General features: G+C 59.8%; 1 protein-coding gene across 1 annotated transcript; it reads left to right on the forward strand.

Annotated features, from left to right (window-relative positions):
• The first annotated feature begins 2,187 nt into the window (after positions 1–2,187).
• On the forward strand, positions 2,188–19,886 carry CSPG4 (chondroitin sulfate proteoglycan 4). The gene is made up of 10 exons (XM_042811123.1): positions 2,188–2,314; positions 9,206–9,369; positions 10,003–13,578; positions 13,742–14,221; positions 14,928–15,104; positions 16,493–16,691; positions 16,794–16,928; positions 17,008–17,162; positions 17,279–17,462; positions 17,863–19,886. Exons 1-10 carry the CDS (start codon positions 2,224–2,226, stop codon positions 19,731–19,733), a joined length of 7,032 nt encoding a protein of 2,343 aa, XP_042667057.1. The 5' UTR covers positions 2,188–2,223; the 3' UTR covers positions 19,734–19,886.
• The last annotated feature ends 2,881 nt before the right edge of the window (positions 19,887–22,767 follow it).

Consider the following 22,767-nt stretch of genomic DNA (forward strand, 5'->3'; position numbering starts at 1 on the left):
CCACACCGCACACCTGGGGGCTGGCGGTCTGGGCTAATTGAATGTTTCTGCTTTCACGTCTCCCTTCCCAGCAGATAAAACCAGAGTGAGATAAAAATCTATGGTGCTTAAAGGGGACTCTGCCAAGTACATTTTTATCAGCTTCCATTTGCATTTTCCTCTCGTTTTGCTGGCAGCACTGTCTGGGAACGGCGTTTCCCCCCTGGCTGAGCGCTGCCCAGCTTCAGCTGGCAGCCCCCTGCTTCCAGCACGCCCTGTGCACACCCAGCATCCAGTTCACGGAGCCCGTTGGTGCAAACCCCAATGGGGAGTTTGCAAACCCCAACCAGAGCTTGCTTTGCCCCACGAAACCCCGCACAGCCGCTTTTGGCTGCGCTGGGCAGAGCTGAGGGCTCGCTGCGCTCCTCTCCCTGGGATGCAGCACTGCTGCAGGTGGGAGTGCCACAGGTGGGGGTGCCGCAGGGAAAAGGAAACGCCGTTTGTCCCGCTCTCGTGAACATTACGGCGTGTCTGGAGCCTTAATTTATACCCCGGCTCCCGGAATTAACAGCTGGAAAGAGAATATTAGCTTTTGGTTAAAAGCCGCGGATTTCATCCTGAGACATCCTCGCTACTCCGCCCCATCAATCCTGGCAGAATTACAGCCCCCTGCGCCGCGCTCCCGCTGGGGGTCCTCCTCGCGATGAACCAACGCAGCTCCAGGAAGGCTCTCCTCGACTCCAAAAATCCCTGCAACCTCTCTCCCTGCACCGTTTTCCTCCTGTCCTCCCCGGGCCGAGCCGCAGGGACCAACCCCACAGCAGCTCAGCCCTCGTCCCTAATCGATGCCCACGTCCCCGCCGGGCGACGTCCCCGCAGCCGCGGAACGCTGGTGCCATCTCCCGGCACCGCGGGTCCCGGCTGGGTGGGCACGGCACTGCAACCGCTGGCGCTCCGTGCCTCAGCCGGGTTTCCTCGTTTCTCTCCCCGTGCAGAAACCGCCGAGCTGCCAAACCCCAGCAGCAGCGGTGAATGCGCTCGCTGCTGCCAGCACCGGATGGGACAGCCCAGCCAAGGGCTGCGCGCTCCAGGCAGACCCTGCGCACACCAAAGGGGGCTCTGAGTGCTGGTGGAGCTGTGGGCCTCCCTGTTCATTGCAAGGGATGGCCTTGAAGGGTCCATTCCGACTCAATTCTAGCTTCCTGAGCAGGTAATGGAGATGACCCGGGTCGCGTCCTCCTCTCCATCAGTCCCACAGGATGAGCACAAGAAGGACGGAGAGAACGTGAAGCAAGGCACAGCTCCATTGCAGCCCTGGAGATGAAGAGCAGGAAGGGGAATACTTGGCAAAATTGAATCTGTACAAATCAGCGAGTCTGGATAATATGTAACCCACAGACTAAATAGAATTAGCTAATGAACTTAGCGAGCCCCTGACGATTATTCATAAAAAGTCAGTGAGAGAATGGCACATCCCGGGTTTATTTAATGTCTTTATTAATGATCTGAAAGCAAGAGTAAACAACACATTAATTACGGCTGCGGATGACTTGGAGCTGCAAGGTGTTGCAGATGCTGGCAAAGTGGCACCGCGGGCCCTAATGAGGTTGGAAGTAATGCAGTGGGGAGCGAGCTGAGCATCATCCATCAGCAGGATGCGTCCCGGGGGAGTGGGACCTGAGACATCAATGGGAGAGAGGAGGGAGGTGTGAGCTTCACTGGGTCTCAGCAGGAAGCCTGGCATTGGGAGGATGGAGAGAGGAGCCCAGTGAGCGGGGCAAGCTTTGTACACAGTCCCAATGAGGATGCTGTATCCCAAAGGAGAACCATTGGCTTGGCACCCCAAGGCTCCAGAACGGGGAGTAAAGCCTTTGCTCAGAGCCGTCATGCTCAGTGTCCAAGCACTGCCTGGCACTCCCTGTCCTGCTGCAGGCTCTTGGCAGCCCCTTCCATGGGCGGCAGCACCCAGAGGTGCCTGCTCAGCCCCACAGTCCCAGGGTGGGCACTTCTGTTCTGCCCTCGCACCGCCCCGGTAGGAACAAGGGCGCTTTGAGAGCAGGGTGGGCCACGGAGCGGGAGGCCTCTAGCCCTTTAAGAGGGGAAATTTGTAATCCGAGCGAATTCCTCCTTTCTGACAGGCGGGAGAGCCGCCGGTCCCTCCCTCGCTGCACTTTATTAAATATAGTAGTGGAGCCGCCGTCGGCTGGGAGCGGGCGCGGGCGGAGAGCTCCGGCCAGGAGCACCATGGCACCCCGAGGTGATCCCCACGCACTGCTGCTGCTGCTGCTGCTGGTCCACCAGCCCCCTGCCTTCCATGCGGGACCCTCAGCTGCAGGTAAGTCCCATCCCAACACCCGCTGCGGGATTCTGTGCTCTGGAGGCGACAGGGCTAGCATGGGAGGGCACCCAGTGCGGGTGGCATGAACACCCTTGGGTGCCCGAGGAGCTGCCTGCTTTGGGCAGGGTGCTTGCGGCTGTCCTGCGTCCTGCTGGAGGCTTTACAGGGCAGCGGGTGGGATGGGCACACGTGGATGCTGTGCAGGGCTGAGCAGGTGGCGTCCCAGGGCACGCTCCTCTCCCTCCGGGCTTGTTCCTTCTTTCCTCCATGCACCAAAATATCACAGCGCCTGGCAAGGGAAGTGGAAAATTTTCCTTTGTCAATGAACAGAGTGCTCTTCTTCCCTCCAGCACTGACCTTTGGGTCCCAGGCAGCACTCCCACCTCATGTGTGGGATCAGTGCTGCGCTGCCCAGCACCTCCAAAGGTGCAAACGTTGCCCCACTGCATCCCAAAGTCTATAAGTGGCTGCTGCCAGGTTTGGGCCAGAAGGCTTCCGTGGGCACAGCAAAGCCTGCAGAATGCCCCCAGAGTGCTAACCAAGGACAGGGCGTGACGGTGGGGATGGGGGGACAACACACACCTCACAGCTGGGAGGAGAAGAGGTTTTGCACTGATTTCCCACTGTGTGCAGCCCAAAACAGGCATCGTGTGTGCAGCAGGCATGTGTTGCAAAGGGCAAAGTGCCCCATGTCCCCATCAGCGTCATCACCCTGCTGTGACTACGGGAACATCCCCTCCTGTGCCCACCAATGTCACCCCAGCGCCTCTTGGAGACCCAACCTCTCCTTGTTCTGGACCTCTTGTACCGAAGGCCCCGCATGTTCTGAGGTCAGCATTTGGAGCAGCTGGAAAAGTTTCCAGCTGATGGGAAAGAGCAGGAAAAAGTCTGACGGGGGGGAATGCAAACCGGTGTCGTGGGAATGAGGAGGAAAATTCTCCTCTTACTCTTATATTTAGCAACAGAGGGTTGCAGGCAGATATATAATAAGCACATTCCTCGAGAATCACAACTTAGGGTTAAGCTCAGCCCCGAGGAGCAAACGTTAGGGTGCAGGCAGCGCGGGAATGCAGCTCCCTGGGTGCTGGGTGGGGATGTGTGCCTAAACTGGGCTCTGGGCACGGCCATGGGTACAGCTGGGCACAGCTATGGGCACGGTGATGGGCACAGCCAGGCATAGGTATGGGCACAGGTATTAGCCACTGACGTGGCTAAGGGCACAGCCATAGGCACAGTCATGGGTGCAGCCATGGGCACGACCACGGGCACAGCCATGATTACAGGCATGGGCAGAGCTATGGGCACGGTCCTGGGCATGGCCATGGTGTTTCACCTGAGGAGGTTGTGAAAGGAGCCAAGCTTTCTGTTGGCATGCAGCACCTGGGGAAAGTGGCCTCAGATAGGGCGCTCACTGCCCGGCTGCTTCTGGGCAGGTGGATGTTGGGCTTCGCCTCTGCTCTCTGAGCTCTACCCACCGCCCTGTGACAAAGCCATGTGTCCCACTCTTGGCCCAGCTCAAAGTGTGCCCAACGGTCGCTCCTGGCAGACAGACAGACAGGCAGACAGACAGAAAGCATGCCAGGGAAAAGAGAGTGCTGCTAAAAATGGATGGCAGCACAGAATGGCATGGGGGAACCGCCCGGTGGCGCGGCAGCGGTGCCATCACGTGCTGCCAGCCAAGGGGGATGAAGGCAACCTTCATCCATCAGCATGCCCCGTGCTGTGACTCACAGCTATTAAAGGAGCCTTTATGGGCCGTGAGTCAGTGCAGGACGGGAGCATCCCGGGCTGCTTTTTGCCCAAACCTTATTTTTCTGAGGGTTGTTTTCCTCCCTTACTCACGCTGCCGTGCACACACCTCCTGTGGGCAGCCAGGGGAAACCGCATGGGCACCGCTGGCTGTTTGGGGGCACTTCCACAGCTGGGGCGTTTTGCTGCATCCCCTCCCTTTGGCCAGGAGTGCCCTGTGGGGTGATATCCCCGTCCTCCCGGTTTCCTCCTATGCAGGGACCTCTGGGAGCGGGGTCGCTTCCGCTGGGCCATGGGGCCGAGGTGGCTGTGATGCCTCCCGGGGGGGCCCAGCTGCCCCACAAGGCACCCAGCTATAAATAGAGGCAGGCGCGCCATTATTTGCTCTATAAACACAACTCCTCTGCTGCTTTCTCATAGATGGGAAAGGCGTGGGGCTGAGAAACCCCAGGCCGGGAGGGGAGGGGGCCCCTGGCTGTATGGGAACAGAGCGAGGAGGGCTTCCAGCATCTCCCCCCATGCTCGCTGTTGCCGTGCAGCTCTCACAGCCCGCCTCTGGCTGATGCATCCCATCTTTCTGGCGCTTCAAAGGCGCTCCGTCCCACGCCAGACTGGGACGCAGCCGCCGGGCAGCCCTCCAGCTCAGTGCTGTTTGTTTGCATCGCTCCGGTAACACGGCCGGGCGGGGGGCACGGGACACCCCACGAGTGGCTGTGCGGGATGGGGGCACGACGGATCCCACATCCACGGGCGGGCAGCGGGAGCGCAGAGCTGGCTGCGGTGCCATGGGCAGGGTGGGGCCGGGAGAGCTGGCAGCCGTGGGGGGAGAATAAGGGGGAGAGAACAAAATCCGCCTTGGGATGGTTTGGAAACCACGTCCTCTGGGGCTGATACAATATTTCCAGGCCAACTTCTGCTGGCAGAGGGGCTGCCGCGAGCCTGAGTCACGCTGCAGGGCCGTCACAAAGCCCCATTTACCGCCGCTTCCCCCAAACGCTCCCGCTTTCTCCCCCCCTGCTCTCCTCCTTCCGCTTCCAGCCAGGCCTGAACTCCATGCATCCCTCAGAGCTGTCAGCACACAGCGTTATGTGCCTTGAGCCTGCACCCCTCGGTGGGAGAGCGGCCCTGTCCTGTGCGTGGACACACAGACACCGGACATAGGGACACATGGATATAGGGGACACATGGACACACAGGCATAGGGACACGGGGACATGCAAACACAGGAAGAAATGGATGCGTGAACATACGGACACATGGACATGTGGGCATAGGGGCACATGGACATAAGGACAGATGGACATAGGGACAGATGGGCGCATGGACATAGGGGCAAAGGGACACATGGACACAGGAAGACATGGACATAAGGACACATGGTCATGTGGACATGTAGGGAGATAGGGACATGAGGACATAGGGACACAGGGACAGAAGGACATAGGGACACAGGGACACGCGGACATAGGGACACATGGACATAGGGGCACAAGAACACATGGACACAGGAAGACATGATCACACGGACATCGGGACACATGGATGTATGGACAGACAGACACGGGCACACACAGACATATGGACACATGGGCACACGGACACGCAGACACATAGATGGGCACACAGACACAGGGACAGCTGGATATGTGGACACACAGACACGTGGAAACAAGGAGATAGGGACAAGAGGACAAAGGGATGCACAGACACATGGACACAGGGACACACAGACACAAGGACACGGGGATATACAGACACAGGGATGCACAGACACAAAGACACATGGACAGACATAGATACAGGGACACATGGCCACAGAGACATAGGAATACAGGGGCACAGTGACACACACACACACAGGCACACGGACACAGGGACCAACAGATAAGTGGACACAAGGACACATGGACACAGGGACCAACAGATAAGCAGCCACAAGGACACATGGACATATGGACACGCAGATACATGGATGCACGCCTGCAGGCAGGATGCAAGCCCACGGGATGTGTGTTGCCAGATGCATGAGGACTGCTGAGGCTGCACACCCTGACCCTTGGGGGTCCCATCCAGCTGTGCCCAGATGCCAGCATCGTTCATCCTGGCCACACCAGCAGCTCTCAGGCTGGTCAGATCAAGGCAGAACAGCGCTGGGGAAGCAGAGGCCAAGCTTCTGGCCCCGTATCACTGCAAAGCACTGCGGGGTTGGATGCAGGCAGCCCCCCTCCAGCTGTGCAGGAGCAGGGCCATGGCTCTGCCTGACCCTGCAGTCCGTGGGCCGCAGAACGGCATTTTTGTGTGGGAGCCAGGGCAGGAGCGCGGGGACGCAGCTGGGAAGGAAAGAAGGCGGGCGGAGGTAGAGGCGGATGCTGGGGGCGAGCGGGACGTGCAGGGGAGGGCTCAGAGCCCTTCCAAGGGATAATCTCACAGCCAACACCGGGGGTGGTGCAGCCCCCCCAGAATGGCAGCGTTATCACCGTTGGCTCCGCAGCCCTCCCTGCATCGGTGCTTTCCAGCAATTCCTGTTGTGCCTGGAAAGCACTAAAGTGGGGAGCAGCACACGTGGCCCTATTGTGAGGTGAGGGAGCAGTGCCCACAACGCAAGGACAGAGCCAGGAGTGGGGAGAAGGAGGAGAAGCCCTCCTCCATGGCAGGAGCCATCCTGCAGCAGGCAGGTGCCGTCACAGCCGCTGCGATGGGGATGGCACCCCAAAGCTCTACCGCTGCAGATATCCCCATTGGGGTCAGATGCTCGAGGCTGGCCCCGTGCCACTCATTTCCATGGCACTAGGATTGGAGCCTGGAGGGGCCCCACACCCCCTGCTCCTAGCAGAGCTGTGTTTGCCTTCGCCTGCCTCGCAGGCTGCTCGTTTCCTTCCCCAGCCATAAATAAAACCGCGCCGTAAATCGGAGGGAATGCACAGCATAATGGAGCCTTTCTCCTCACTCCCTCAGGGCTGTGGGGTGGGCAGGGACCGCTTCCTCCTGCTGGCTGCCCACGGCCCCATCCCTCAGTCCCATATGCCACCCAACTCAGCGGGGCCACCCATGGCAGAGCAGGAGGGATGGGAGCACGCTACCTTATAAAGTCATCCAGCCCCAAGGCTGACGCTGCAGAGCAGGAATGCACCGGGCCGGACACCATGCACACAGAGCTGCTTGTTTGGGGCAACAAGGAGCCCTCACTCCCCACCTGGTGTCCCACCCTAAAACCCAGCAGAGCCGGCAGGAAGGGCTGCACACAGAGCGCCTTTCAGGTGCTGGGGTGCAGCAAAAGGGCCGCTTTAACACATTCCATCCCCTCCTTGCACACACATGGCCGGCCTCAATGAAGCCTTGTTGAGCAGCCAAGGGCAGTTTCACTCCTTTTTTTTTCCATGCCCAACATCCTTCCCGCTGTGGGGACCATTGGGACACGGGGTCCCCACGCCCCCTGGGAAAGACGCACCTCCCCACTGCAAACTCTGCCCTAAGCACCAGCAAACAGCCCCAGGGGAAGGGACAGGGCAGGGAACCTGGCCAAGCATCCCATAGCCAGCGCGTGGCCGGCAGTTGGGGTGGGTGCCCAGTGAGCACAGAGCCTTTGCTTGTTCGCCCAGCCCCACGGGAGCAGCGCGCGCCTCGGGTTTGCTCAGAGCACGGCTTTTGGCTTTCCTCCTTGTTATTTTCAATGCAAAAAAAAAAAAAAGAAAAAAAAAAAAGGAAAGAACGAAAGAAAGAAAAAGACAGTGCAGCCTATAATCTGCTGGCTGGCTGCTTGGAAAGTGTGACGGGGCCCTGCTCGCCTCCACGCGCTTTGCTACAGGACAGAGCAAGCTGGGAACAGGGGTTGCTCCGCTGGGTTCCCCCGCTGGGGATGAGGAGGTTCATTTGTAGGCCTCAGCCCTGTGCTTTAAGCCTCCCAGCTTGCTGCACAGCAGAGCTGGGTGCCCAGCTGGAAACCACATTGTTTGGGATGGGGGAAGCTGCAAAAATGAAACGCAGCAAATGCTAGGTGGGAACACATTGGGAACCAGCACCATGTCCCCGGGGCTCAAACATGTGTGGCTCAAACATGCCCACATGTGTGGCTGCAAAGGGGTGGGGGTGAAAAGGGAGAGGAAAAAGCCTTTTTGCAAAGCGCTGCGTGCAACGTGGTGCCAGGAGCGGGGTGTGTGGGGATGGTTCTGCAGCAGTGGGTCAGAGGAGGACAGCCCGTAACGGCCCTGCTGGGGCTCCTGTGATTCACTGGCTTGGGTCGGAGGAAGAAGGAGCCAAAGAGGCTCATGCCAACGGCATGCACAGGGACCAGGAAATGAGCAGGCTTGAGTAAGATGTGCTGGCAGCCCCGAGCCTGAGGCTCACTGTTAGTAGTGCTGGGTGTTGCCCTGCTGCCACCTCTCCCCTGCACAGCACGGCTGGGGGATGCTGCTCTTCCAGACCCCGCACCAAACTGGGGCCAATGGTTGGAAGTGGTGTTTTAAGGCAAGGAGGTGTGCGTGTCTCCAAAGAGCACAGGCTGGGGCTGCCCCTCAGGGGGCAGCTATAGAGTCTAAATAGCTTTTAGGGCTAGCGTGTCCTCCTGCAGGCCCAGAGCTGAGCCATTGGGATGCACCAACACGTGATCTGCATGCAGGCACAGTGCACACATGTGCCCTCAGCCCATTGGCACACCGAGCTGCTGTGAAGTGCAGCTGCACTGTGGTCCCCCCGCGTCGTGCCTTCTGCACACCCTGTGACACATCACACTGCCACATGCCATCGTGCTGAGCCCACCGTGCTCACAGCTACAGACCCTGAGTCCCTTCCAGCAGCAGCTCCTTGCGACCACATGTGGATGGCGCACACACGCTGAGCACTCCAGCAGGGGAAATTCAGCACCGCCGTGTGAAATACATACAGGGTTGGCATCGGGGAGCCCGGGCAGGGCACGGCCACCGCTCCATGAGGACACGGCGGTGACAGGGTCACAGAAGACAGAGGGATGAGAACAGGGAGGCTGGAGGGCTGCAGCCTTCGGGCCCCATCGTGTCGCCGCCGGCGGAGGATGCAGCTCCCAACAACGCGCAGCGACGGAATGGGTCTCCCGCTCATACGCAGGGCTGGGACTGCCGCTCCAGGGGTCCTTCCCCCGTCCGACCCTCTCCTTTCCCTTCCCAGTCTCGTTCTTCGGGGACAGCTTCGTGGAGATGCCGCTGGCGGACGCCTCGCGGACGGTGCGGCTGCGGCTCCAGCTGTACACCGGGCAGGGCAGCGGGCTGCTCTTCCTGGCCGCCGGGCAGCCCGACCACCTCCTGCTGCAACTGCGAGCCGGCACCCTGCAGGTCAGCCCCCGTGGGCCGTGCGCCCGCTGCGTGGGGAGGTGGGGAGGGTAGGAAGGGGAATGGATGAGCAGAGGGCGCTGGAGAAATGGAAGGTTCCACTAGCGGCCGCTCCCAGCCCACCGCAGACCGAGCCCAGCCGGGGCGTGGGAAGGGACGAGGACAGAAGAACAATTTCCTCTTGTGGTTACGGTGCTGGCATTCACCAGAGGAAATGAGCAGGGAGCGTCCACGAACCACATCTGAGGCCAGGCAGGGAGTGAGCAAGCTGCTGACCGTGCGTCCCGGGGCCCCCTGGCCAACCCTCTATTAGAGAGGCTCCAGGATGCTGCTTGTGGAGATGTACCCTCCCACCCCCACCTCCGCTATTTCTATATTTTATATAGAATGTATATAAACCTGCTATTTCCACTGCCAGGCTGATGGGGGCTGGAAGCAGCCCAAGCAGTGTGGAAGGGTTAGATGGGGCTGGAAAGTGGAGTCAGCACGTGGCAGAGCTCCTGCATGGGGAGAAAAGGGATGGGGGATGGAGGACCCCGCAGAGGCACGCAGAGGTGAATGGAGGGACCCTCAGGGATGTGTCCTCACACCATGCTTGAGCTGAGCCCTGACCCCTGTCTGTCTCCTTCCCCACAGGCCAGGCTGCGGCTGGGCTCAGAAGAAGTGACACTGCAGTCCCCGGCGGAGCTGCAGCTGGACAACCTGGCTCTGCATGATGTAGAGCTGCTGCTGGAGGATGGCAGGATGACACTGACCGTCGATGGCCTCTTCAACAGCTCCGTGGACATCGCAGGGCCCATGCGGGAGCTGGACATCCAGCACGGCCTCTATGCAGGCGGGACAGGCAGCCTCAACCTGCCGTACCTCGCTGGGGTCAGCCCTCCCTTCAGGGGCTGCCTCCACACGGTGACATTCAATGGTCTGGATGTCCTCTCCCCGCTGTCCTCTGACAGCAGCTCCAAGGTCTTCCACCAGGTGCAGGAAGGCTGCAGCGCGCAGTTCTCTGCAGAGCCCGAGGAGCCCATTGGATTCCTGGGGCCGCAGTCCTACATCGCCTTCCCCACGTGGGAGGCGAGAGAGGAGGGGACCATCGAGTTTGTGATCACCACGAGCATCACCCAGGCACCCCTCATCTACCACGCAGGGCTGGAGAACGACTTCTTCTACCTGGAGATCTCCAACGGGCGCCTGAGAGGGTTTGTTGAGAAGGGCAGTGGTGTCATCGTCCTGCACAACAACATCTTCATCAGCGACGAGCAGCAGCATTACGTCAAGGTCTACACCGACACCCACAAGCTGGAGATCCTGATTGACTACTATGCCTCATCCACATCCAACCGGGGCATCAACAGCCGCCTGGACCTCCAGGGAAACCTCTTAATTGGAGGCTTGAATGACAAAGCCTTGCAAAGGCTCAGGGCGCACCACCTTGCTTTCACCTCAGTGTGGACCTTGACCAACACCTCATTTGTTGGCTGCGTGGAGGACCTGCGCATAAACCAGCAGCGGAGGAGCCTGCAGGACGCCGTGGTGACAAGGGATGTCACAGTTGGTTGTGGAAGGCAGGAGCACTACTGGGACTACGAGGAGGCTTACGAGCAGGACGAGGCACCCACCTCACCGCCGCCTGATGCCTGGCACGGAGCTCTGGGCCTGGCAGAACCATGCCAGCCAGATGGCAGCTTCCCACCTGCCTTCGCCAACGTCAGCCGGCTGCTGCACGTCAGCCCCCTCATCGTCTCCGAAGGGGGCATGGCCTTTGTGGAATGGAAGCACGCACAGCCCACGGTGGACTTGGGCCTTGCAGGCATCCGGCAGTCCCAAATCCTCTTCAGCATCACCAGTGACCCCAGGCATGGTGAGCTGGAGCTGGACATCCCCGGCTCCCGGAGCAGAAAGAAGTTCACCTTGTTGGATATCGTGAACCGCAAAGTCAGGTACATCCACGACGGCTCTGAGGGCCCCATGGACCAGCTGATGCTGGAGGTGACAGTGACTGCCCAGCAAGGGATCCCCGAGTGCCTGCGGCAGGGGCAGACCTACCTGCTCCCCATCATGGTCAACCCTATCAACGATGCCCCACAGGTGATCTTTCCCCATGGGAACCACATGACAATCCTGAAGCACACACGGAAGCACCTGACCATGGACATCCTGCAGGCCCTGGATGACGACACGTCCTGCGACGACCTTGAGTTCCAGCTGCACGGCGGGCAGCAGGACGAGGGCTATGTGGAATACGACTTCCACCCCGGGGTGCCCATCGAGGAGTTCTCCTGCAGGGACCTGGAAGCAGGCAACGTGGTCTACGTGCACCAGAGCGGAACAGACTTGCAGCTCACTTTCCAGGTGAGTGATGGCACAGTGCCGAGCCCCACTGCCACCCTGAGGATCCTCGCAATAGAGCCCAACATCCGCTTGCACAACAACACTGGGCTCGCCATCTCCCAAGGAGGAGCTGCGCGTATCACCACGGCCAACCTGTCCGTGGAGACAAATGCTGTGAAGCAGCAAGTTGCCATCCTGTACAGCCTCACAGAGCCCCTCAGGTACGGTGAGATCAGGAAACAAGGGAGCACAGGAGGGGAATGGAAAAAAGTTGAGTCCTTCCACCAGCAAGACCTGGAGCAAGGGCGTATCCAGTATTTCAGCACAGATCCAGAGCACCGGCAGGAAGATGTCACAGAGAAGCTAAGATTCAGTGTCCAGGTGGGACAGAAGGTCTTGCCAAACAATACCTTTACCATAAGTATTAAAAGAGCCACCATTAAGATGAAGACCATGGTCCCCCTCCAGATGAAGAACAAGCGGCACAAAAACATCACCAGTAGAGAGCTGGAGGCAATGCTGGAAGACCCAAACTCTGCCCCAGTCCCCTTCCACTATGTGATCATCCAGGCTCCCAAGAAGGGGAACCTGGAGCTCCTCAGCAACAGGCTGACTGAAGGCTTTGGGTTTACCCAGGACGATCTGCAAAGAAATCACTTGAGCTACAGTGCAACCATCAGGAATGCTCAGCAGGCTGAGGACAGTTTCCAGTTCCGTGTCCATGCCGGCGAGGAGCACTCCCCTGTGTACACCTACACGATTGGCATCGGTGGGGACCCCAACGCACCCGACCTGACCAATATGCTCCTGACCGTGCCTGAAGGCGGGCAGGCTGTCATCTCCAAGGACCACCTCTTCGTGCAGAGCCTGAACAGCATGGACTACATCTACGAAGTGATTGAGGGGCCGGCACATGGCAGGCTGGCTTGGGCTACATCCCTTGGCTGGCCCTCTGGCGAGGAAATCACGGAGTTCACCAATGATGACATCCTCCACCGCCGGCTGCTCTACCAGCACGATGACTCTGAGACCCTGGAAGATGATATCCCTTTTGTGGCCGTCAGGCAGGGCGAGGGCAGCTCCGAGCCTGAGGCAGAGGAGGTGAGAGGTGTTTTCAGGGTCTCGATCCAGCCTATCAATGACCACACTCCTGTCCAGGTGGTGAACAAGGTCTTCAACGTGGTGCGCAATGGGCAGCACCTGCTGACGACGGACGACATCGCCTTCACTGACAAGGACTCTGGCTTCTCTGACACGCAGCTGGTGCTGGCAAGGAGGGACATCTTGTTTGGCAGCATAGTGTCCGTCGATGACAGAAGCCACCAGCTCTACCGGTTCACCCAGGATGACCTAAGGAAGAAAAAGATTCTCTTTGTCCATTCTGGAGCAGACCGGGGCTGGATCCAGCTGCAGGTTTCCGATGGCCTCCACCAAACCACTGCTCTCCTGGAGGTACAAGCATCAGAGCCCTACATCAAAGTAGTCAACAACACTGGGCTAGCCATCCCCCAGGGGAGCCGAGGGAGCATCGATTCCTCTGTACTCAGCCTGGAGACCAACATGGACATTAGGTCAGACGAAGAGATACGGTTCCTGGTAACGGCCCCACCAAGATGGGGGACTGTGCTGCGAGGGGAGCAGCCGGTCATGGCCTTCTCACAGAGGGACCTGCTGGCGGGAGAGATCTCCTACCTCCACAACGGCAGCAGAAATGCCCGGGATGAGCTCCAGTTTACTGTGGAAGCAAACGAAGTGGCAGTAGAGGACACACTGGCCATCACCATCTTCTTGGACACCCACCCCAGCCCCCTGCATGTTGTCAACAACAAGGAGATACATGTCTTCCAGGGGGAAGCTGCTGAGATCAAGGAGGAGCACTTGCTGGTTAGTATCATTTTTCTAGTCCTTCCTCCCTGGCCAGCAAACCAGGGACCCCACGTAACACCCACCTGTATGGAGAAAGGACTTGTGTCCATCTCTGGCTTTGCCCAAAGGAACAGATGGGAATCAGGCCCCTGCTAACACTATGTGTTTTCCATGCTCTCAGGTGACCCATGAGGAGATCCCACCCCAGGATGTCGTCTACCTTGTGAGCAGCCCCCCGGTCTCTGGCTTTCTGGTGATGGTTCAACATGGCCAGGACTCGGATGAGCCTCCCAGCCTGGACCCCATCCAGTCCTTCACTCAGGAGGACATCAACAGCGGCCAAGTGCTCTACCTGCACTCCAAGCCAGAAGAGGAGCGGGACCGGTTTGTCGTGGATGTGACGGCTGGGGGAGCAGAGCCACTGGTGGGGGTGGCTGTCAGCCTGGTTGTGCTCCCTGCCACCATTCCCCTGGACATCCACAACATCACCGTGCGGGGAGGAAGCTCCGCCACCATCTCCACAGCTGTCCTCAACATCCGCAGTGCCTACTTTGCGGCCCTTGACGTGGAGTTCAGGGTTCTCCAGCCTCCCCGCTTTGGCACCATCCTGAACAGCCAGAGGCCCCAGGATGGGGGGCTGCACAGCTTCACCTGGAGCGAGGTACGGATTGCCCAGGGGGAGGGCTGAGCTCCTGCCCTGGTGCCACCAGAAGGCTGGGGAGGGAAGTTGGGCTCTTCCTCTTCTCTTTCTCTTCCTCTTCTCCTTCTCTTTCTCTTCCTCTTTCTCTTCCTCTTCTCCTTCTCCTTCTCTTCCTCTTTCACTTCCTCTTCTCCTTATCTTCCTCTTTTTCTCCTCTTTCTCTTCCTCTTCCTCTTTTCTTTATCTTCCTCTTCTCTTTCTCTTCTGTTTCTCTCTTCCTCTTTCTATTTCTTTCCTTTTTATCTTCCTCTTCCTCTTCTTCTTCTTTTCTCTCAGAGATCTGCCCATAGGAGGGGCTTGGAATGGCCACGTCTGGCATGATAGGGTCCAGCCCAAGACCTGAGATGGGTTTGGATGGCCCTGGGGTAGGGATGCCCCAGATCTACTGATGGACACCCAGCTCCTGCATCCTCCCATAGAATCACAGAATCATTACAGTTGGAAAGGACGATTAAGAACACCAACTTCAACCCACTCCCACCATGCCCACTGACCATGCCCCTCGGTGCCACATCTCCACGGCTTTTGAACAGGGACAGTAACTCCACCACCTTCAGGGCAGCCCGTTTCAATACCTCACCACTCTTTTGGAGAAGAAATTTCCCCTAACACCCAACCAGTTATCCTAACACCCAACGCGGTTCCTTCACCTGGCCCCCTCCCGCAGGTGCAAAGCCAGCAGATCCAGTACCGGCAGGACATTCCCCGTGCCCAGGCCGACAGCTTCACGCTTGTGGCCAACGCCTCGACCTCCGAGAGGCAGAGCCAACCCGGGACTGTCTTCATCACCATCCTGCCCCGCAGCACCAGGGGGCCACAGCTGCGCACCAACGCCGGGCTCCAGGTAATGGGCACTGTGCGGGGGGCGGCTCCTTCCCTGCTCCTCCTCTGCCTCCTCCTCTTCCTCCATATCCTCCTCCTCCTCCTCCTCCCCTAGCGATGCTGGAGCTGTCCACGAGGTGGGAGCATCGCCCACTCCAGCTGCTGCCTGCCGTACAATTTAGGGAATACCAATTCCTTGGGAATAGCATGGCGCTCCTCTCCCCATGCCCCACTTCTCCTAACCCCTGGCCTTCCTCACCCACCCCAGCCGCATGCACAGCCAGGGGGCTTTGGGAAGGAGGCTCCGAGTTGCAGAGTTGCCCAGAGGGAGGGGGATGGAATGCCCACCCAAACCTGCAGGTCTCCATCCATAGGCAGCCCCCCCCCGGACACACATCTCTGGCTGTGCACACACTGCTTGCACAGCCCCTCCAGCAAATCGCCTTTGTTGTGCGTTAAGCCCTGATCTGCCCCAGCTGTGCCAAAATCCCCTGTAAAATCCTCACTTTGCCTCCTCCTCGCTGGTTTCCAGTCAGCCTGGCACTTAAGGACCCCTGGCTCGCTCCAGCCACCACCACACTGCAGAGCTGCCAAAAGGCAGGAAAAGGCCCCAGAACAATTTCAGCAGCACAGCTCCATTCTCGGAGGGTTTGGAGCAGGGAGCACATCCCAGCTGAGCACAAGGAGGGGCCAGGCATGTGTTTGTGCTCTTGGGAGATGACTTCAGCGGGTAAAGGTCATGGGCCCGGCATGGAGATTGCACGCAGCTTCCCTGCTGCACGCACACAGCGCCGGGTGTGGAGTCCGTGTGGGCAGTGCAGGGATTGCAGCTGTAATAACCCGGGGAGGACGTGGGGCACAGCTATATGGGTCAGAGCTGCTCAGCCCAGCTGCACTGTCCCGTTCTGCATCGCTGAAGCTGCCCTTCCCGGCCTTGCTCCTTGCTCCCATGGGGGATCTGATGGATCTGATTTCACCGCAGGCACCCACACCCACTCAAGAAATGCGTGGGGAGAGGCCAGCTGGAAAGCACTGTGCTAACCCGATGCTGGGACAGGAATAATGCCGCAGTCTGCGAGGCTGGAGTGTGGCAGAGGATTAGCTACGGGGTGCATTGCTGCCTCCTGCTTGCCTCCATCCCCTACATGCTTTGGGCTGAGCCCCGGGCACAAAAACCCATCACAGTGGGTTAAGCTGCAGGTGTGGGGTGGCAGCAGTCCTGGGCACTGTGCCCCATGAACGTGCTGGGGAACAGGCGTGGGGCAATGAGGGCTTGGGCAGAGGCCAGGAGATGCGTGCATCACCCAGCAGTGCACAAGGAGCTCTTGTACAGCTGAGATGTGCCTCCCTGTGCAAGGCACACGGCGCTGCTGGGGTGTCCAGCCGGTCACGGCCTCTCCTGTCCCCCAGCTGCGGGAAGGCACCGCTGCCACCATCGGCCCCCAGACTCTGCGTGCTGAGGACGAGGACAGCCCGGCGGCCGAGGTCACCTTCTCCATCCAGCCTCCAGCCAACGGCAAGGTGGTGCTGCGCTCTGCGCCCGACACGGCGCTGCGGAGCTTCACGCAAGCGCAGATTGACAGCGGCATCGTCCTCTTTGTGCACCAAGGTACTGCTGTCCCCATGCTCCGTGCCACTGGGGTGGGCGCCGTGCCCCGGTCCTGCACCAGGGTAGGGTCTGCCCTGTGTCCCAGCTCCGTGCTCTCTGCAGGGCCCCTGGATGGAGGCTTCGCCTTTGACCTGTGGGATGGTGAGAACCTGTCTCCCGGGCACTTCTTCCTCGTCAGGGCGCGCAGACAGGAGCACATCAGCCTGGCCAAGAAGCAGAGCCTCACCCTCTGCCCAGGTGAGTGTGTGGCTTGGGGCAGCAGCACTCAGGAAGCCCAGAGGAGAAAGGCTGATGCCCATCGTGATGTGTTTTCCAGGTGCCCTGCAGCCCATCACCAGCGAGAACCTGCAGGCATTGAGCAGCAGCCCCGCCGGCCCTGCTGCCTTGTACTACAGCATCGAGCAGGCGCCGCGCCTGGGGCAGCTGCGCACCGCGCATGGGGATGAAGTCAGGAACTTCACCCAGGCCCAGGTGGAGCCCAGGCCCAGCTCTCCAACACCATCACAGCTCGGGGTCCTGCCCTGACAGCCCCCTATCCTGAGTTTATTTTGACACTACGCTGAATTCAGTGATTTTCTTCCTTCTAGGTGGATGCTGGGATGGTTTTCTACCAGCACGAGATGCCGCAGAAGCCCTTCTGGCTCACCCAGGATGCCATCCGCTTCCGCGTGGTTGCTCCCACCACCATCTCTGACTCCTTCATCCTGCTGGTGCTGATATCATTCGAGGCAAAGTGTCCCCAGCGCTCGACTCAGCTATGGAGAAATGCAGGTGAAAAAGGATGGGAGGCAAGAAGGGACAAGCAAAGGACAGACGAGCTCTCCTGAAGTTTGCACAATCCCCCTGAAAGGGGATGAAGTTGTGCAAACTTCAGGAGAGCTTGTTTGTTGGAAGAAAAAGCAATATTCTATGCATGGACACTGATAGTGCACCAACCAATAGCTAGCAAATTGCATCCACCCTTTGGCTGCATATAACTCCTTTGAGTGATGTGGTCTAGAGCAGTCACAGGCATGGGCTGATAGTTGGACTGGATGGTCTCTCCAACCTTAATTCTGTGATTCTGTGGTTCCCCTCATCATCTTGCCAAGCTAACAAATCCCATTTGCCTTCCCCATCGCTTTGCAACTCTTCTGCTCTGACTGAGCTTTGGCTTCCCCTTTTTCCCCAGGTCTCCATCTTGTAGAGGCTCAACGGGCAGAGATCGGCACCTCACTGCTGGATGCATCCAACCTCCTGAGCCAGATCCCAGCCCCCGAGCAGGACGCACACGATGTCATCTTCCTGGTGACGGAGCTGCCGGTGCACGGGCAGCTTTGGGTGGCTGATAGGCTGCTGGAGCGCTCACAGCCCTTCTTCCTGCAGTCAGACCTGGCTGCTAGACGCCTAGTGTATGTGCACCATGAGAATGGTGGCACTGAGGACCGATTCCAGTTCAAGGCTTGGCTCCGGCCGCGGGCACAGCGCTCCATCCGTCCTCCCCAGGAAGGGCTGCTCATCTCCGAAGCTTTCAACGTGACGGTGAGCAGCAGCAGCCAGAAGCCCCTGCAGGTGGTGAAGCGACAAGGAGCACTGCGGGTGCTGCCCAACTCCACCATCACCTTGTCCAGGCAGCACCTGGACGTGGCAGAGCCGCATGGCTCCCCAGAGGAGCTGGTGTACAGCCTGCTGCACAGCCCCCAGACCGGACACCTGGCCGACGTGCGCAGCCCACAGGTGCCCATCAAGCGCTTCACACAGGCGGACATCAATGCGGGCCACGTGATGTTGGTCACTGCAGCCCATGGTGCACAGGAATCCCTGGTGCTGAGCCTGTCTGATGGCCGCCATCCACCTGCCCACATCTCTCTGGAGGTGGTGGTGCTGCCCATGGGCAGCGCAGAGCCGCTGGAAGTGCCGCAGGAGCTGAATAGGGCCATGCTGTCCCCAAGGCACGTGGCTCCGCAGCTCGGCGAGGGCGATGCCCTTTACACCATCACCACAGAGCCGAGGTTTGGCCAAGTGCAGGTCAACAGAAAGCCAGCACAGGGCTTCTCACAGGCACAGCTGGAGCGCGGAGAGGTGACTTTCACCTTCACCAAGCTCACCTCGTCCGAGGACAGCTTCCAGTTTCTCACCAGGTCACAAACGATGAACAGCACTGGGGTGGTGAATGTCACCGTCCGTGCCTTGGTGACAGCGCGTCCGGGCAGCGTGTGGCCCAGGGGCACCACAGCCCTGCTGGATACCAGCACGCTGGATGCCAGTGAGCTGGCCAACCGCACCCGCAGCATCCCGGTCTTCCGGCTCCGCCAGCCATCCCATAGTAGCCGCCTCATCAGGAGACCCCGTGCACCAGGACAGCCCGCTGTCCCCATTGAATCCTTCAGCCAGAGGGAGCTGGAGCAAGGGCTGGTGGGACTGGAGGTGCTGGATGACGGGGACGCAAACCAGCAGCACCCACACAGTGACAGCTTCACCTTTGAACTGGTGGCTGCTGGCGTGCCACCAGCACTGGTGTCCCTGGGGTACTTCACCGAGCCCTACAATGCCTCTAAGTCCTATGGTGTCACCCTGCTCCTGGCCCCACCAGCACCATCGTCCCTGGTGCCACAGCCACAGGGCACGGCACGGAGCAGCCTCAATGCCAGCGAGCCAGGCTCTGTGCCCCCACCCACCAGCCCCAGCCCCGGGGAGGGCGGCACCTTCCTAGGCTTCATCGAGGCCAACATGTTCAGCATCATCATCCCCATCTGCCTCATCATCCTCCTGCTGGCCCTCATCCTGCCGCTGCTCTTCTACCTGCACAAGCGCAACAAGACGGGCAAGCACCACGTGCAGGGCTCACCTGCCTCCAAGGCCAAGAACGGGGCTGTACCGGAGCAGGAGACCTTCCGCAAGACGGACCCCAACCAAGGCATCCCCCTAACGACTGTCAATGCCCTGGATGGCAAAGGCACAGCTCCGCCACCGCAGGGTGCCGGCGTGCCAGCTGACCCCGAGCTGCTGCAGTACTGCCGGACATCCAACCCTGCCCTGAAAAACAACCAGTACTGGGTGTGAGGGTGCAGGGCGGGGGCACGAGTGGTGGGAGCCCCCCAGAGCATCACCTTCTCCTCCAGGAGAGCCGGCATCCCGTGGGCGCTGCAGGACCTGGGGGTGGGGGGCTGCCAGCACGGCCACCCAGGACCCCCCCATCTCCATAGTGCTTTGGGCAGAGGGGCAAGTGGGCGGGGCGGGGCGGAAAACGCCATCAGGGAGCGCTGCCATCGGGTACGCATTGGGGGGACCTGAGATTGGCCAAGGTGCTGGGGGTGCAGGTGGGTGAGAGGGATGAGGACGAGCAGCTTTGCACCGCGTCAGGCTCAGGAATGGAGCTACCCAAATCCCCCAGGGCTAGGCGGGTTGCAGTGACGGAGCAGAGGCTTGGAAAAACCCCGTGGCCAACGCCAAGGGGATCCAAGGAGCCCCCGCCCACCCGGAGAAGAGAAACGAGCAAAACACATCGTGCTGCCTCCAAAGACCCAGAGCAGCCAGGGCTGCACACCAGGCCAGGTGCTCCCAGAGGCACAAAGCTGGAGGTGGGAGCGGGCACGGCTTGGTTTCCCGCTGTATGCTCCAGTCTGGTAAGGAGTGCACAGAATAAAGTGCCTTTCCCGAGGTGCAGCCGGTTTGCCTGAGCCCTGCCAAGCCGTGAGCTGCAGTGCAGTGTTTGGAGGCGGCGTGCCGAGCCCCGGCCTCTTGCTCAAGTTTTCCCCTAAGCCCTTAAATAGGAATGAGCCGAGGAAAAACTGAGCGCTGCGCTCAGGATGGGACCCAACAACAACACACCGAGTGGCTGCGGCTCCTTGCCACAGAGCTCTCCTGCTCTCTGCGTGCTGCAAACCGGGCTGAGATGCTCCCTCAGCGCTCCTTTCATCTGGGGTCAAACCCTCCCAAAACAGCACCCCGGGGCTGTGAGCTGTGCTGTTTGCAGCTTTCCTGGCTGTGTTTATGAGCAAGTTTGCCTGCCCTGCCCTGCTGCTGGAGCAGCCCATTGGGTGCTGGGGGGAGTCCTGCCCTCACCAAGCCCCGTGCAGGGATGGATGGATGGATAGCAGCTCAGCAACTTGCAGGGTGGTGCTGCTCCCCAAATCCAGGGCAGCTCTCTGTGCAGAGCAGAGGCGTGCCGGCTCTCCCTCCCTCCTGCATGTCACCGTGACTCCGTGCTGTGCACGGCTGTAGATCAGCTCTGCAACACGAGTGGGTGCTGCGGGGCAGGCACTTGCCTCACCCTGAGGGATTCAATGGGAGGAACACGGCCTACATTCGGGAGCAGGGAAAGCAAGGCGAGTTATTTTGGAGGCTTGTGGTTCCATCCCCTGCACGATATCTGCTCACCGGGGTCAGGAGAGGACAGGCAGCAACCTGGAGGAGCCGGTGCTGGGTGTGCTTCTGTGGGGCCAAGTCGTGCTGGTGCAAAGTCCCAAGCAGCATTCAGGGCACGCAGGACAAGTGGATGCAGGGATATGAGGGTGGGAGCCACGAGCCCCATCCCAGCACAGGGACCTGCCCTCCTCTTGCCCCATGTGGGAGCACCGGGGGGGTGCAGGCTCTGCTGCAGCCTGGATGCAGGGCTGGTTTCCAGGCGCTGCCGCACGCAAACATGCAGGCCAGCAGGTTTCCTGCAACGCCCAGCTGGGCTCAGGTTCCTCAGAAGGCTCCAGCAGCTCTGCCCGCACACGGGCACGCCGCAAGCCTCACTCCCCAGGCAGGGCTGGCTGCACAAAGCATTCCAGCAGCTGCACGGCACGCAGTGACATGCAAGGCAGCTCCGGCCCCGAACCCAGCTCACAGCAGCAGGCAAGCAATGGGGCCTGAGCTCTATGCAACAACACACCCAGAAACAGCCACACACCTCCACGTCCAGCAGGCTGAATGCACTGCCGTGCTCCCAAAATATGCGAGGCACACAGGGACGACGAGGTGCTGCTGAGCCCCAGCTGGCACGCTGTGCCCCACATGCATCTGCCTGCTCCTGCTCCCTGCACACGGGCGCTCCCGGCACTGTGTGGTGCTGCCAAACCCATCCCTGCCAACCGGCCCGGCGGGTTCCTTGGCCCTGGCAGTGCTGCTGGTGGCACGAGGACATTGCCATCTCACTGCCAGTGCGTCCTGCCTGGGCTCAGCAAGTGCTGCAGTGTTCTCCTCTGACAGCCTTCAGGCCAAAGAGAGGCAGGAATAGGGACCAGGAGCTGTGAGCGTTCTCTGTTGTGTTCTCCCTGTTTTGAAGGCTTCTTTGGGGCCTTCCCAAGATCAAGTTTGTGATCTCCCATCCACAAACCTGGTGATGGTGGTGGCAGGGTCTGTCCCTGCGCCCACCCAGCCCCACGGTGAGCCTGCAAAGCCCGCACCAGACTTCCCAGCATCTGGATCTCAATAGGGAGAATGGCTTGGGATGGGGACTGCAGTGGTGAATGGCTTGGGATAGGGATCCCAAAAGGAAATGGCATGGGATGGGGGCAGGGGTGGGGATGGGGTGGGGTGTATGTGGAGTGGGATGGAGCCAAGGTATGGTGGGCATGGGGTAGAAGAAGGATAGGGTAGAATGGGACCAGAGTGGGATGGGGAGAAGGGAGGAGGGAGTCAAGATAGGAAATGGATGGGAAAGCATAGGAACAGAGTAGGATTGGGATGAATTTTGATAGGATTGGAATGGGATGAAGCCAAGATAGGATAGGGACAAGGTAGAATAGGGATGAGATGGGACGGGAATGGAGAAGGACGGGATCAGGCTGGGATGTGGGCAGGGTGAGATGGGAATGGGGTGAGATGGGAATGGTGTGGGACGAGGTTGGGGCAGGGTGGAGCCAAGGTAGGATGGGACAGCGTGGGGTAGGACCAGGTTGGACTGGGGACAGGGTGGGGCAGGATGGGGACAGAGAAGGATGGAGCCAAGGAAGCACGGAGACAGGGAAGTATGGGACCAGAGTAGGCTGGGGACGGGGTGGGATGAGGATGGGGTGACACAGGATAGGATGGGGATAGGACAGCCTGGAGATGGGGTGGGATGAGAATGGGATGCAGGAGGAAGCACATCCCTCCTTGAGGCTGTCAT

Source organism: Centrocercus urophasianus, unplaced genomic scaffold (genome assembly GCF_019232065.1).
Source record: "Centrocercus urophasianus isolate 14NV4802_14NV808 unplaced genomic scaffold, USGS_Curo_1.0 seq_1201, whole genome shotgun sequence".
NCBI classification, from domain to species: Eukaryota; Metazoa; Chordata; class Aves; order Galliformes; family Phasianidae; genus Centrocercus; species Centrocercus urophasianus.